The 17500-nt window shown below is 39.5% G+C and overlaps 1 protein-coding gene across 1 annotated transcript in view; it reads left to right on the top strand.

Annotated features, from left to right (window-relative positions):
* LOC139910962 (uncharacterized) overlaps positions 1–17500 on the top strand; it is a gene marked incomplete at its 5' end in the record, with an annotated part of 78444 nt that overhangs the window by 20794 nt on the left and 40150 nt on the right. Inside the window, one exon of the mRNA XM_078284219.1 lies at positions 6843–7139. Within this exon, the coding sequence (XP_078140345.1) occupies positions 6843–7139 (297 nt within the window). The remainder of the gene's footprint in view (positions 1–6842; positions 7140–17500) is intronic.

Raw genomic sequence — 17500 nt, 5'->3', positions numbered from 1 at the left:
GTCTGTGGCTCTAATGTGGACTAAACTGATATGAAAAGGGTGGAGAACCAGTGCTGTAGGGTTCTACGAATACTTCACAGGAATGCAGCAGAATGTGTTTTCTGACTTGTTGCTTTAGATGTTTTTCAGACCAACTGGAGTGGAAACCAGACTGAACAGCATGAACGAACCAGGGAGGAGGGGCAGCTGTCTCCGACTCCGTTATGGAAAGTTATGGAAAGTTATGGAAAAGTCCTGGAACTTTTACAGTGGGAACGCTGCAGCTGGGAACTTTAATTCTGTCGTTTCAGTTTGACCTGATGATGCGTTTTCATTTTTAGAGTCTCTGTGGATGAACTGGTGTGATTTAAAGTAGTGGTAATGTAGTGTATTGATAGTGTGTAGTAGTAGTGAGTGTGTGTGTGTGTATGTGTGTGTTTGTGTGTGTGTGTGTGTGTGCGCTGAGTGTTTTCATTTTGTCCCACTGTTAATGTTTTTAGTCGTTACGCCTCGCTGGTTAAGGCTTCACACTGGGTCACTGTGTGTGTGAGTGAGTGTGAGTGAGTGTGTGTGTGTGTGTGTGTGTGTGTTGGCTGCTTCATGTCATTGTCACAGTCTGCAGCCCGTCAGGACATGAGCTCATAGACAAACACAGCAGGAACAACCAGCGCTCTATTCCACCCAAACCGCGGTCCGAGGGCCTCCGGGGGTCCTGGAGGAGGTTCCAGGGTCCGCAGTTTAATTCCACCGTTACTTCACTCACTAGATGCTGGATCAGTGGGACAGTTATATGGTCTGTGGTCCCAGCAGCCACCAGTCACTAGTCACCAGTCACTAGTCACCAGTCACCAGTCACTAGACTCACTCACTGAACCTGGGAAACCTGGACATAAACAAAACCTTCAAAAAGTGTTGTGTTTATGTGTTAATTATTTCAAAAGTGGAGTCGGCTTCTATTAAATATACTGTATATTTTCAATTACATCATTTATTTAGAAATAATTTATATTAGGGGAAAAAAAAGAGAGAGAAAAAAAAAAAGAAAGAAAACAAGAATTGCAACAACAACAAAATCTCCTACAGGCGCTAATAGGGGAAAATAATAAAATGTCCAATAAATATGAAAAGCTGCTCCTGTGGAAAGGCTATCATATATTAATTTACTTATATTGACCCTATAAACAATTTAGTATAGGTAAGGTTTTGCCCACTCAGATGGTACCGATATCTGGTCTGGCCCATGGACTAATAGGAGAACGTATCAGGACAAGGTTTCCAGTGTAGACAGTAAAATAATTAGTGATCGATCTGCTTCTCTCCTGATAAGATTCTGTACCTGATCTGAGTTCAGGATCAATACAGCCAGGATGCCATGTGATCAATAAAAGTTCAGTCTGACTGTGCAGAATTCTGTTTATTTCTGAGACTCAAATCTTTCCAGCGATGCCATTGGCTGCTAGAATGTAAACAACAAGTTAAAAATGTCATTACAAAGTGACAATAATATAATTTGGATGGAGAGCTTGTGAAACTGTGATGGTCAAGAGTCTCATTAGTGATTACTACAGCAGAATAACATGGAGCTGATATCACCATTCATGTTCCTGACAGCAGAATAACATGGAGCTGATATCACCATTCATGTTCCTGACAGCAGAATAACATGGAGCTGATATCACCATTCATGTTCCTGACAGCAGAATAACATGGAGCTGATATCACCATTCATGTTCCTGACAGCAGAATAACATGGAGCTGATATCACCATTCATGTTCCTGACAGCAGAATAACATGGAGCTGATATCACCATTCATGTTCCTGACAGCAGAATAACATGGAGCTGATATCACCATTCATGTTCCTGACACAACATACAGACTGACATGTTTTGTATCGCGATATATTGAAATTCGATATATCGTCCCGTCCCTACTAGTAATCAGATAGAGAGGAGCAACATATCAAACAGTTACGGGTTTTGACTTTAAAGAGAGAGAGTCTTTCCTCTGAGGTGAGACGGCAGGAATTTAGGAGAGATCTGTCGACATTCCACAAGAACTGAAGGGTGTGTGTGTGTGTGTGTGTGTGTGTGTGTGTGTGTGTGTGTGTGTGTTAGTTGGAAGTTGCTGTAAATGTTTGTGAGAGGCTCTAAATTCCTCCAATGATTTAAAGTCTCTCTCTCTCTCTCTCTCTCTCTCTCTCTCTCTCTCTACCTCTCTCTCTCTTCACCCAAGCAATCTGATTGGTCAGTGACTTGTTCCACCTGTGCTCCCATTCCCCTAATGCCCGTCTAGCTAAGGTTTATTGGTTGCTATGGTAACCAGGGAGCTAGTTGGTGACCTTTCTTGTTTTTCTCCTCGTTTTCTTCTTAAGTACTTTGTAGAAACCCTTTCGGTCAGTCCAGGCGTGTCTCTTTGCTCACAGTGTGAATGCAGGCTGAGAGTTATTTTGTTGGTTTAGCAGGAAACTCGTATTTCCCATCTTTCCCATGTGATGTGAATGCAGCACTGTGACAGTGGATTTTATCTGAAGCTCCTGACAGCAACATGAGTTTCTGCAGCCAGTGGGGCTGGAACCAGCAACCGCCTGGCAGTGTTAGTGCCATGCGTGTGTGTGTGTGTGTGTGTGTGTGTGTGTGTGCGTGTGTGTGTGTGAATAAAGTCATTGTTAGCTCAGGGCTGCAGGGGTCAGAGAGCTGTAGAGACTTAAGTACATGGATCAGTACGGATCAGCTCCAACACACACACACACACACACACACACACACACACACACACACACACGCACACACACACACACACACACACACACACACACACACACACACGCACACACACACACACACACACACACAACCAGACAAATACGCAACCTCACAAATTCCCTAAAGAATTCCCTCACTCTCTCTGACACACTCACATATTCACGTATACACACATTCCCTATATAATTCTCTCTTTCTCTCTCTCTCTCTCTCTCTCTCTCTCTCACACACACACACACACACACACAGAGTGTTTTGCCTCCTGTCCCCTCAGTTCCCACACCTGTCAATCACGCTCATTGTTGTGCAGACAAGGCGCTCATTTAGAAAGCAAACAGGATTTAACCTCTGACTGGTCAAGTCCAAAGGCTTTACACACACACACACACACACACACACACACACACACACACACACACACGTGGTCCCACAAACACAACAAATATACACAAATGCAGCGGTTTCTAGTGAAATCAAATAGTTTCAGGTGTTTTCAGAGATCTTGGTTGTCTGTTTCTAGAAAAGTCCTGAAACAAGTGAAGCTGTGATGAATCCAGGCGACTCTTCAGCTGCTTTCAGAAAAATAACATTTTGAGACTTAACATGAGTGCAAATGACTTCTTAAAGCCCTACTGGGACAGGATTAGTTTGACGGGGGGGTGTGGGGGGTGGGGTGGGGGGGGGTCCTGTCTGAATCTGCCATGTCAGTAATTTTTAGCCTGTTTACGCCCACACCAGTGAAGCAGCCAGTAAAACCCTCTCAGGTGAAACTCGTCCCGTCTGAACTGTTGTCGCTCTTTTTCCCGCCATAGCCAAAGTTTTTTTTTTTTTTGGACTTTGTTGTGTGCTGTAGAAAAATGACTGTGGACTTTTGCTCTCTCTTGCAGCAGGCTATAGTGTTGTTGTTGTTGTTGTTGTTGTTGTTGTTGTTGTCACGCCAACATCAATTAAGCAAGTTACACATGACACATGGTACAGTTTTGGTGTGATGACAGGAGACAGTCCCAGCTCTGTGATTACACAGATCTCTCATTAACATTACAGATGTTGTTTAGATGGATCTCCTCATCGTAAACATTCCCTCCATGTTCTCTGTAGTCTCGTCCGTATGACTCCACCATGACAGATGACTGTCAGTGTGACACCAAGCAGTTTTGTTCCGACCCCCCTTAGAGACAGAGTTAAAGGGTAACTTTGGTATTTTTCAACCTGGACCCTATTTCCCCATCTTTTTGTGTCTAAGTGACTAAAGGGGACAACAATTTTTGAAACTGGTCCAGTATTGAGCGAGATCGCTTCAGCCGGCAGCCGCGAAACGAGCTGCGATGTAATCCGACGGGGCAAATCGCACCGTCAATGTACGTCCACTAAAAGTGATCCGGTCTGTGTGTAACTTCCTGCAACAACTCAACTCTCGCGAGACTTGAGCGAGACTTGGTTACACACAGACCGGATCAAGCGAAAGGTAAAGAAAAAGGTTTCATTTCTCTGTAGGGTCCTTTCCATAATGTTGTCAGACACTTATAATAACAATCTGAGCCTGTCAGTGGCAGAAACAAGAACTTTTAGTGGACGTACATTGACGGTGAGATTTGCCCCGTCGGATTACATCGCAGCTCGTTTCACGGCTGCCGGCTGAAGCGATCTCGCTCAATACTGGACCGATTTCAAAAATTGTTGTCCCCTTTAGTCACTTAGACACAAAAAGATGGGGAAATAGGGTCCAGGTTGAAAAATACCGAAGTTACCCTTTAACTTTAAATTGGAATTTAACATATGAGAAGAACCAAATACAATACTTTTTGTTTTGGAGACATTTAGTCTTTTATTCTGACAGTAACTGTAGTCTTTGTTCAGAGCTGCAGATCATGCTCAGCGGGAGCCGACCCGGACAGCGTGGTGTCGTCCGCATACACACACACATTATACACACATTAGTGCTGTCTGCGGCCGACAGGAAGTGGTGTGTAGAGACCGGAGAGAGACGCTTCCTTCTGGGACTCCGGACTCCACATGTTTCTGTCAGAAACAGAAGCTGCCTTAATGAAACAGACGCTGTGAGAGAGATTTAGCAAAGTGACAAAGAGGGAATTTGGGCAACATTTTATTTGGAGCGTTAATCTTTTCAGTACATCATGTTAAACTAGCAGTCTAATATTGTTTCTGACCTGCACCCTGTCTATCTGAAGCACTGTCTGTCTGTCTGTCTGTCTGTCTGTCTGTCTGTTGTCTGTCTGTCTGTCTGTCTGTCTGTCTGTCTGTCTCTCTGCCTGTCTGTTGTCCGTCTGTCTGTCTGTCTGTCTGTCTGCCTGTCTCTCTGTCTGTTGTCTGTCTGTCTCTCTGTCTCTCTGTCTGTCTGCCTGTCTCTCTGTCTGTTGTCTGTCTGTCTCTCTGTCTGTTGTCTGTCTGTCTGTCTGTCTGTCTGTCTGCACTGTGGGAAAACAGTTTCTTAATCAAATCTGTGTTTGGTTTTGATTGTTCTACATTGTAATGTTTAGTGAAGGGTGAGAATATAACATCTAGAATATACTGAGAATAATATATTCACTAACCGGACTCTGGCTTCAGATAGAAACCTCCAGCAAGTTTTATATGGAATTAATTGAACAGAGAGAGAGAGAGAGAGAGAGAGAGAGAGAGAGAGAGAGAGAGAGAGAGAGAGAGAGAGAGAGAGAGAAGGGAGTCTGAAACCCAAACCAGGGTTGCATCATCACCCTGACCTCCTCCTCCTCCATGGTCTCTCCCTCTCTCCGACGGAACAAACCATGTTATGAAACTGTGGTGTGTGTGTGTGTGTGTGTGTGTGTGTGTGTGTGTGTGTGTGTGTGTGGGGGGGGGGGTTCTAGTACTACATGATGAAAACAAGAGGAGAGAGAGAGAGACAGAGAGAGATTGAACTGAATACAATAGATTAGAGGGAAGAGCGGGAGAGCGGCAAAGAGAAGTGTGAAAGGGAAAAGAGAGGGAAAGGTAGAGGGAGAGAGAAAGGGGGAGGTAGAGAGAGAGCAGGAAAGAGAGAGAGAGAGGGGGGAGAGAGAGAGAGCAAGTAGTGAAGAGAGGGAGGGAGAGGGAGGTAGAAAGGTGAGAGAGAGAGAGAGAGAGAGAGGAGTTAAGGATAAGGAGATATTCACACACAATCTTTCACCCTCCCTCTCTCTCTCTTTCTTCTCTTTCACACACACACACACACACACACACACACACACACACACACACACACAGTGTGGACTGATGGACCAGATCCCTGCTAAACATTTTGTTTGGAGCCGAGCCCAGTCCAGCACACTGCTTCCAATTATCTCTCTACCTCTCTCTCTCTCTCTCTCTCTCTCTCTCTCTCTCTCTCTCTCTCTCTCTCTCTCTCTCTCTCTCTCTCTCTCTCTCTCTTATACCACGACGGCACTCTCAAACACTTTTACTCTGCGCTCAGAAACTGTCGCTCTCACACACACACTCTCTCACACCGACAGGTTTGCGTCTGAGTGTTTAGGGAAAAACAGTGAAAGGGGGGAAGCGTCTGGTCGTTTTCTTCTTCCTTCCCTTCTTTTCCTGCGCCACTCGCTTTTACTCGACCGTGGAGAGAGAGAGAGAGAGAGAGAGAGAGAGAGAGCGAGAGAGAGGACGGACCGAACGAGAGGGAGCGACCGAGGTAGAGGAAGAGAAGGAGAGAGAGAGGAGAGAGCGGTCTGGTTGTAGCATCGCTGGATTCGCGTGGATCTGACTTTTGGAGATGCGACATCGTCCGTAGCGGAGACACACACACACACACACACACACACACACACACATACACACACACTCTCACATACACACACACACTCACTCAGAAACACTGACACACTCACAGAGAAGCTCTCACACACTCTCAAACGCTGAAACACTCACTCACACACCAAAACACATACACACACTCACCTAGACAGACACACACACACACACACACACTCCCCCACACGCACGCTGACACACGCTCCCACACACACACACACACACACACACACACACGCACACACTCCTACAGCAACATGTTGCAGCCGCGACTCCTCACTCTATCGTTCGCCTGCCTCCTCTTCATCATCTTCATCACTCCTCTCCCAGCTGATGGACAGACAGGAGGAGGAGGAGGAGGAAGAGTAGAAGGAGGAAGAGGAGGAGGAGGAGGAGGAGGAAGAGCAGCAGAGAGGATCCAGGTGATGTTCACTCCGACCATCTGTAAGGTGCGCTGCAGTCAGGATCGATGCGTCAACTACTGCGAACGAGGCAACATGACGACGCTGTACAGCAGCCAGCTGGGAGGAGGAGGAGGAGGAGGAGGAGGAGGAGGAGGAGGAGGAGGAGGAGGAGGTGAGGGAGGAGGAAGGAGGGACGGCTCCCAGGGTCCGGGCTTCAGAGTCTGTAAGTCGAATACCGGAGTTCAACTTTCAACTTTCACCTTCACTCTTTACATCAACCATTCCTCTCTCTATCTTGCAGCTGTGTTTGTGTGTGTGTGTGTGTGTGTGGGGGGTTATCTGTTTATGCGTAGGTGTGTGTGTGTGTGTGTGTGTGTGTGTGTGTGTGTGTGTGTGTGTGAAAGAAACAGAGAGGTGTCACACTGATTCAAGGCCGCCGCTAGGTTCAAAAGTTAGATAAACTAGAGTTAAATGAGGTTTTTTGTGTGTGTGTGTGTGTGTGTGTGTGTGTGTGTGTGTGTGTTCAAGTCACTCACACTGGCTTGACAGACAGAGAAATATGTCAGAGTACATATTTACCCTGCTGGAGAACACATGCACACACACACACACACACACACACACACACACACACACACACACACACACACACTGTTTACCACTGACAGCTGATGTAATTTCATTGAACACAGAGAGAGAGAGACAGGCTTTCACTTTGAGGAATGCCTGTGTGTGTGTGTGTGTGTGTGTGTGTGTGTGTGTGTGTACCTGTATATCAGCAAGGAACCAGGGTCACTGACATTATGGGATGCTTTTAACCACGGTCCACATCACCATAGTAACCGGGGACTGGGAAGGTTGAGAGGCCACATTACAACAGATAGACAGACCAGTTCAACCACAGTCTCATACTGGTGGAACTGGAGATAATTTGCCCAACCTTTCCTAAGCAGTCTGGGATTCGACGCGACGGCCCTCTGGTCCCGAGCCTGCTATGGGAAACACGACTTTCCCACCAGGAAGTCCCATCTGAAGGTTTCCCCAACTCAGGCGCTTACCAGTTTGGGGAAGTTGGTGCACCAGATGATCCATGACACCGTGCTGCTCTGCCTGTTCTGTTGAAGCCTACAGCAGCCTGCTGCGTTTTTCTGTTGCTAGGCAACTACATAATCAGCTGACGATCAGCTGCCAGTCGAAGATTGGTATAGGCTATACATACTGTATATAAAACTGGCATTAACTTCAACATACAAGTGAAGTTAGTTAGCTAGCTTACTAGTTAGAAAGCTACTAGCCAGCTAGATAGTGAGCAATAATGGGCCAAATATATTAAAATGTGAAACTATATCCATCCCCGTATTCTTGAGATCCATTCGTTTGCAATATGTTTCTCAGTGGGGAATCAGTTAAAACATTTGTTAAACATTTGTTTGTGCATCTTGGTTCACAGCAGCAGGACAGAGCGGACTGGACTCGCTCCTCAGTTTCTCACCCCAAGTGTTCAAAATGGCCGCTGTGTGAATAAGGTTAACATGATTTAGTTCAATTCTACAATTATTAAAAACAAAAAATTAAGGATTAAAAGTTAGTAGAAATTCGGAGTGCAGCACTAATTTCCCTCCAAGCTGCTGGTTTCTGCTCAGATGGTGTGAAGTCTAAACACTTCAGCTGATCAGCAGTCTCTCCTCCATGTTTATGGTTGACAGAGTCACCGCGGAAGTCCCGCCTCTCCATTGGTCTCTGATTGGACAGTAGAGAAAAAACTTTCCGCAAGTAATAATTTGCAAAAATTTTGCAGGACGTGCTTTGATCAGTAGTGGAGCGTTAGAGTTAGCGGAGTTAGTGGAGAGTTAGCATTTACAACAGTCGGTGTCACTTTTTTCAAACGGTGAAGATCTCATGTTGGATCCAAACTCTCATCTCCGTATCTCGACACCTGTTCTTATTAAATCACAACTGTAATCCCAGAGACTAGCAGCTGTATAACTTGACCTGAAGTCCTTTGATCAGTGGAGCTCATGAAGAGCATGGGAAAAGCTTCCTAGTCTGAAGGAGAATGTATTAAATCATTACTGTTGGACTTCAGTTGACTGCAGATATTCATCATTATTAACTCAGGTCAAGACTTGACGCTTCAGTGATAGATATATGTATAGGAGTAAACCTTCCTGTAGGAAACTATTTGTTGGTTCAATTTCAAATCACATGATGACTGTTTTAGAAATTATAGCTCAATAATTTAAGCATTTTAGTGACAAATATATAGTGGAGAAAAGCTCACTGTAGGAAAATATTTACTGGCTCAACTTTAAATAAGTTTGCTGATGCAGCTCAAGAACTGAAGCTTCAGTGACAAGAAAAATATGCTGTAAAAGACTATTCCTTGCGAAGAGCAACCTCTAGCAGTGTTTCATACAGGCGAGAAACCCTGTTAAATCTCTCTCTGTTTCACACAAAAAGGGCAGAGAAAGCAAAGGAAGCAGATGACCAATCAGCAAAGAAGCTTTTTCTATAGCCTGTTAGCAACATGCTAACACATCTAACTGCTGTAAAGAGTTTCTGTAAAGGCTTCATCTCTGTAATATGATGTTAGCACAAACCTGAGGCAGAAAGAGTCTAAAACTGACATCTGACAGGAGATTTAAACCTGCAATAATCAATATCAGACCTTCTAACCAATCCTGAAACTAATGTGTGCTATGTGGAGATGTCACTGAGACATAATGATATAAACCAATATCCAGCTGTGTTGCTGTTTTCTCCTCTTTTCTAAAGCTTGTTGTCAAATTCCTCTCCTGAACGAAGCTCCTCCCGCTCCATTCAGCAGCTTTTCATTTTTTAAAAACTAGCTTGTCTCTTCCCTCGCTGTTTGAAAGCAGCGCTCTCCCCCTCCCACTCCTGAACATTTTCTCATAATGGCGGAATCAATGAAGCAAGTGAGTAAACTTGTTAAATCGGTAAACTTGTTAAACTAGTAAACTTGTTAAAACTTGTTAAACTAGTGAACTTGTTAAACTAGTAAACTTGTTAAACCAGTAAACTTGTTAAACTAGTGAACTTGTTAAACTAATAAACTTGTTAAATAGTAAACTTGTTAAACTAGTGAACTTGTTAAACTAGTAAATTTGTTAAACTAATAAACTTGTTAAATAGTAAACTTGTTAAACGAGTGAACTTGTTAAACTAGTAAACTTGTTAAACTAATAAACTTGTTAAATAGTAAACTTGTTAAACTAGTGAACTTGTTAAACTAGTAAACTTGTTAAACTAGTGAACTTGTAAACTAATAAACTTGTTAAATAGTAATAGTAATAGTAATAGTAGTAGTGAACTTGTTAAACTAGTAAACTTGTTAAACTAGTGAACTTGTAAACTAATAAACTTGTTAAATAGTAAACTTGTTAAACTAGTGAACTTGTTAAACTAATAAACTTGTTAAATAGTAAACTTGTTGTGAACTTGTTAAACTAATAAACTTGTTAAATAGTAAACTTGTTAAACTAGTGAACTTGTTAAACTAGTAAACTTGTTAAACTAATAAACTTGTTAAATAGTAAACTTATTAAACTAGTGAACTTGTTAAACCAGTAAACTTGTTAAATAGTAAACTTGTTAATCTAATAAACTTGTTAAACTAGTGAACTTGTTGAACTAGTAAACTTGTTAAATAGTAAACTTGTTAAACTAGTGAACTTGTTAAACCAGTAAACTTGTTAAACTAATAAACTTGTTAAACCAGTAAACTTGTTAATCTAATAAACTTGTTAAATAGTAAACTTGTTAAACTAGTGAACTTGTTAAACTAGTAAACTTGTTAAACTAATAAACTTGTTAAATAGTAAACTTGTTAAACTAGTGAACTTGTTAAACCAGTAAACTTGTTAAACTAGTAAACTTGTTAAACCAGTAAACTTGTTAAACTAGTGAACTTGTTAAACTAATAAACTTGTTAAATAGTAAACTTGTTAAACTAGTGAACTTGTTAAACTAGTAAATTTGTTAAACTAATAAACTTGTTAAATAGTAAACTTGTTAAACGAGTGAACTTGTTAAACTAGTAAACTTGTTAAACTAATAAACTTGTTAAACTAGTGAACTTGTTAAACTAATAAACTTGTTAAATAGTAAACTTGTTAAACTAGTGAACTTGTTAAACTAGTAAATTTGTTAAACTAATAAACTTGTTAAATAGTAAACTTGTTAAACGAGTGAACTTGTTAAACTAGTAAACTTGTTAAACTAATAAACTTGTTAAATAGTAAACTTGTTAAACTAGTGAACTTGTTAAACTTGTAAACTTGTTAAACTAGTGAACTTGTAAACTAATAAACTTGTTAAATAGTAATAGTAATAGTAATAGTAGTAGTGAACTTGTTAAACTAGTAAACTTGTTAAACTAGTGAACTTGTAAACTAATAAACTTGTTAAATAGTAAACTTGTTAAACTAGTGAACTTGTTAAACTAATAAACTTGTTAAATAGTAAACTTGTTGTGAACTTGTTAAACTAATAAACTTGTTAAATAGTAAACTTGTTAAACTAGTAAACTTGTTAAACTAGTGAACTTGTTAAACTAGTAAACTTGTTAAACTAGTGAACTTGTTAAACTAGTAAACTTGTTAAACTAATAAACTTGTTAAATAGTAAACTTATTAAACTAGTGAACTTGTTAAACCAGTAAACTTGTTAAATAGTAAACTTGTTAATCTAATAAACTTGTTAAACTAGTGAACTTGTTGAACTAGTAAACTTGTTAAATAGTAAACTTGTTAAACTAGTGAACTTGTTAAACCAGTAAACTTGTTAAACTAATAAACTTGTTAAACCAGTAAACTTGTTAATCTAATAAACTTGTTAAATAGTAAACTTGTTAAACTAGTGAACTTGTTAAACCAGTAAACTTGTTAAACTAATAAACTTGTTAAACCAGTAAACTTGTTAAACTAATAAACTTGTTAAATAGTAAACTTGTTAAACTAGTGAACTTGTTAAACCAGTAAACTTGTTAAACTAATAAACTTGTTAAACCAGTAAACTTGTTAAACTAATAAACTTGTTAAATAGTAAACTTGTTAAACTAGTGAACTTGTTAAACCAGTAAACTTGTTAAACTAATAAACTTGTTAAACCAGTAAACTTGTTAAACTAATAAACTTGTTAAATAGTAAACTTGTTAAACTAGTGAACTTGTTAAACTAGTAAACTTGTTAAACTAATAAACTTGTTAAATAGTAAACTTGTTAAACTAGTGAACTTGTTAAACTAATAAACTTGTTAAATAGTAAACTTGTTAAACTAGTGAACTTGTTAAACTAATAAACTTGTTAAATAGTAAACTTGTTAAACTAGTGAACTTGTTTAACTAGTAAACTTGTTAAACTAATAAACTTGTTAAATAGTAAACTTGTTAAACCAGTAAACTTGTTAAACTAGTGAACTTGTTAAACTAATAAACTTGTTAAACTAGTGAACTTGTTAAACTAATAAACTTGTTAAATAGTAAACTTGTTAAACTAGTGAACTTGTTAAACTAATAAACTTGTTAAATAGTAAACTTGTTAAACTAGTGAACTTGTTTAACTAGTAAACTTGTTAAACTAATAAACTTGTTAAATAGTAAACTTGTTAAACCAGTAAACTTGTTAAACTAGTGAACTTGTTAAACTAATAAACTTGTTAAACTAGTGAACTTGTTAAACTAATAAACTTGTTAAATAGTAAACTTGTTAAACTAGTGAACTTGTTAAACTAGTAAACTTGTTAAACTAATAAACTTGTTAAATAGTAAACTTGTTAAACTAGTGAACTTGTTAAACTAGTAAACTTGTTAAACTAGTGAACTTGTTAAACTAATAAACTTGTTAAATAGTAAACTTGTTAAACTAATAAACTTGTTAAATAGTAAACTTGTTAAACTAGTGAACTTGTTAAACTAGTAAACTTGTTAAACTAGTGAACTTGTTAAATTAATAAACTTGTTAAATAGTAAACTTGTTAAACTAGTGAACTTGTTAAACTAATAAACTTGTTAAATAGTAAACTTGTTGTGAACTTGTTAAACTAATAAACTTGTTAAATAGTAAACTTGTTAAACTAGTAAACTTGTTAAACTAGTGAACTTGTTAAATAGTAAACTTGTTAAACTAGTGAACTTGTTAAACTAGTAAACTTGTTAAACTAGTGAACTTGTTAAACTAATAAACTTGTTAAAGAGTAAACTTGTTAAATAGTAAACTTGTTAAACTAGTGAACTTGTTAAACTAATAAACTTGTTAAATAGTAAACTTGTTAAACTAGTGAACTTGTTAAACTAGTAAACTTGTTAAACTTGTTAAACTAGTGAACTTGTTTAAATAGTAAACTTGTTAAACTAGTGAACTTGTTAAACTAGTAAACTTGTTAAACTTGTTAAACTAGTGAACTTGTTAAACTAGTAAACTTGTTAAACTAATAAACTTGTTAAATAGTAAACTTGTTAAACTAGTGAACTTGTTAAACTAGTAAACTTGTTAAACTAGTGAACTTGTTAAACTAATAAACTTGTTAAATAGTAAACTTGTTAAACTAGTGAACTTGTTAAACTAATACACTTGTTAAATAGTAAACTTGTTAAACTAGTGAACTTGTTAAACTAGTAAACTTGTTAAACTAATAAACTTGTTAAATAGTAAACTTGTTAAACTAGTGAACTTGTTAAACCAGTAAACTTGTTAAACTAATAAACGTGTTAAATAGTAAACTTGTTAAACTAGTGAACTTGTTAAATAGTAAACTTGTTAAACTAGTGAACTTGTTAAACCGTAAACCTGCTCAACCAGTAAACTTGTTAAACTAATAAACTTGTTAAATAGTAAACTTGTTAAATAGTAAACTTGTTAAACTAGTGAACTTGTTAAACTAGTAAACTTAAAGTTAAACTACTTGTCATTGTGGGACATGTGACCTTCAGCAGGAGAAAGATCTGTCAAAGTGAGACTGGTAACTGGTGAGACGGTATGGTTAGCTTAGCTGTTAGCCTTTATGCACGCTGCTTTGCAATGTTTGTCCATGGCTGGCTTCCGTAGTGCAGTGGGCATAGTTTGTTTTTTTTTGGAAGAGAGACAGATGTGTCATCCTCTAGTGGTCAGAAATTTTTGTTTATTGCAGCTTTATTACACCGGCAAAAAAACAAAACAGGGCTAGCAGTGACGTCGTCTTTCTGTGACTGCTGTTGCTGATTGACATTCTGTGTAGCCAATGAAAATACGAGCGCAGAAGCCTCACGCTGAACCAGGAAGCAACGACTGTGAGGAAAAGGGGAAGGGAATTCCCAGAGCCAGAGAGAGATTTGGGGAAATTTGGGTCTAACCTTGTGAGACCAGGAGGAAACCTGCCTGAACTAGACTATTTGTTGGTTCAATTTCAAATGACAATTTGGCTGTTTTAGGAGTTATAGCTCAAGAATTTTAGTGACAGATGTACAGTGGAGAAAAGCTCACTGTAGGAAAATATTTGCTGGTTCAACAAGTTTGCTTCTGTAGCTTCAGTGACAAGAAAACTTTGCTGTAAAAACCATGACTTTGCGAAGAGCTGGGGACCTCCAATATGGCCGCCAGAGGGTGGAGCCTGTGAAGTGCCAGGAAACGCCACGAGAGAAAACAGAGCCAAGCAGAGAGGCTGAGCACACGTATCCCATGCTGCCTTGCTCCTGTACGATCAAAAAAATTAAATTAAATTAAATGAGATGAGATCAGATTAGATTATCTGCCTCTGTTTCCACTGAAGGAGCGAAATCCCTGTTTACTACACCGAGAGAGAGAGAGAGAGAGAGAGAGAGAGAGAGAGAGGGAGAGAGAGAGAGAAAGAGAGGGAAAGATAGAGAGAGAGAGGCATGTGGCTTTCATTTACCATTAAACACACACACACACACACACACACACACACACACGTGCCCAGGATATTTGGTTGATGATGCGTGCATGTTTAAACCAGCAGTGAGGTAAGACTCTGGACAGCAACACACACACACATGCACACACACACACACACACACACGCACACACACACACACACACACACACACACACACTCCATAACCACATTCACAGTCAATATAGAGAAATATAAAGCTTCTAGAAGCAGGAGAGGAGAGGAGGAGGTGATGACATCATGAGGTCAAAAGGTCAAGCTTCTGTCACACAGCTGGCTCTACACCTCTTCTCTCTCTCTTTCTCTCTCTCTATTTCTCTCTCTCACCACCTCTTTGTCTTTATCCCTCGTTCTCTCCGTCTCTCTCTCACTTTCTTATTTCTCCCTCCACTTTTCTTTCTAAATCTCTTTCTCTCTCTCTGTCACGGTCTCTCCATCTGCCTCTCTCTTTCTTTCTTTCCTTTCTCTCTCTCTCTCTGTCACTCACTCTTTCCATCACTATCTCTCTCTCTCTCTCCATCTCTTTGTCTTTATCCCTCGTTCTGTCCGTCTTTCTCTCACTTTCTTATTTGTCCCTCCAGTTTTCCGTTTTCTCGCTCTTTCCATCACCATCTCCCTCTCTCTCTCTCTCTCTCTCATTCTCTCTCTCCATCTCTTTCTGTCTCTCTCTTGTTCTCTGTCTTTCTCTCACCTTATTTCTCCTCCAGTTTTTTATCTCCATCTCTTTCTCTCTCTCTGTCGCTGTCTCTCCATCTCATCTCTCTTTCTTTCTTTCCTTCTTTAACTCTCTCTCTCTATCGCTCGCTTTTTCATCACTATTTCCCCCTCTCTTTCTCTTTCTCACCTCTTTCTGTCTTCATCCCTCGTTCTCTCCGTCTCTCTCTCTCACTTTTTCATTTCTCCCTCCAGTTTTCTATTTGCATCTCTTTGTCTCTCCATCTCCCTCTCTCTCTCTTGCTTTCCATCACTATCTCTCTCTATCTCTATCTCTTTGTCTTTATCCCCCTTGTTCTCTCCATCTCTCTGTCACTTTCTTTCCTTCTTTAACTCTCTCTCTCTCTCCATCTCTTTGTCTTTATCCCTCGTTCTCTCGTCTCTCTCTCACTTTATTATTTCTCCCTCCCAGTTTTCTTTCTCCATCTCTTTCTCTCTCTTTGTCACTGTCTCTCCATCTCCGTGTCTCGTTCTTTCCTTCTCTCTCTCTCTCGCTCTCTCTTTCTCATCTCTTTCTGTCTTTATCCCTCGTTCTCTCCGTCTCTCTCTCTCACTTTCTCATTTCTCCCTCCAGTTTTCTATCTGCATCTCTTTGTCTGTTTTTGTCACTCTTTGTCTCTCCATCTCCCTCTCTCTCTCTTTCTTTCCATCACTATCTCTCTCTCTCTCCATCTCTTTGTCTTTATCCCTCGTTCTCTCGTCTCTCTCTCACTTTATTATTTCTCCCTCCCAGTTTTCTTTCTCCATCTCTTTCTCTCTTTGTCACTGTCTCTCCATCTCCGTGTCTCGTTCTTTCCTTCTCTCTCTCTCTCTCTCTCTCTCCATAGGAAGCTACAGCTACTTATACAGAGTGAAATATTCAAACCCAAGATGCTGCCGTTGCTTGTGCTGTTTATTTATTTATTTATTTATTTATTTATTTACCAGGGACAGTGCACATTAATCAACATTTCAGTTTCCACATCAGTGTAAATGTGCCAGAGTTAGCTAATGAGCTAATTTTCATCTGTAGTCCCTGGGCAGGTTATTACAAATTAGTGGCCTAATGTTATCAATACAATGCTTCAGCAAGCACTACAGTACCACACAATACAATACAATACAATACAATACAATACAATACACTACAATACAATACAATACAATACAATACACTACAATACAATACAATACAATACAATACACTACACTACAATACAATACAATACACTACAATACAATACAATACAATACAATACAATACACTACACTACACTACACTACACTACACTACAATACACTACACTACACTACACTACACTACACTACACTACAATACAATACACTACACTACACTACACTACACTACACTACAATACACTACACTACACTACACTACACTACACTACAATACAATACAATACAATACATAAATGCATTACAAAAGTAACAGATATATATAAAAACAATGAGAGTATGTAAAGGCAGTGCCAGAGATGAGGTAGTATGATTACTCATGATTGCAAGTTTGGTTTGCTTTAAGCCATCTCTTAAGTTTATGTTTAAAGGTTAGGTAATTAGTGCTCTCTCTTAATTCACTAGGAAGACTATTCCAGTAGTGGGAGGCTGTGACTGAGAAGACTGTTTGCCCAAACCTGCTCCGTCTGTATTGTCCGACACACTCCCCTCTGGTAGTTGCCCTTGTTGCCCTGCCGCTGTTATCCTTCTGCATTATAAACTGACTCATCGGGGGAGGTGCAAGCCCATGTAAGACCTTAAAGAGGAGGCAAGCGTTTATCAAGATTAAATATATTGTACTTTTGTACTATATGGCGATGGTGATAGCTATTGGCCTTTCGGTCAAGTGTTTTCAGTGTCTGTTTGTAAAGGGACTCAGTTGGTTTCATGCTTGCTTGTAGTTGTAGCTGTAGTTCGTCCTGTTCATCTCCTCTGTGTTGCCAGACTCTGTTCTCCCACACCGCT

This window comes from Centroberyx gerrardi, chromosome 6 (genome assembly GCF_048128805.1).
Source record: "Centroberyx gerrardi isolate f3 chromosome 6, fCenGer3.hap1.cur.20231027, whole genome shotgun sequence".
NCBI lineage: Eukaryota > Metazoa > Chordata > Actinopteri > Beryciformes > Berycidae > Centroberyx > Centroberyx gerrardi.
The sequence above is the reverse complement of the archived record's forward strand: the minus strand, read 5'-3'. Positions and strand labels throughout refer to the sequence as shown.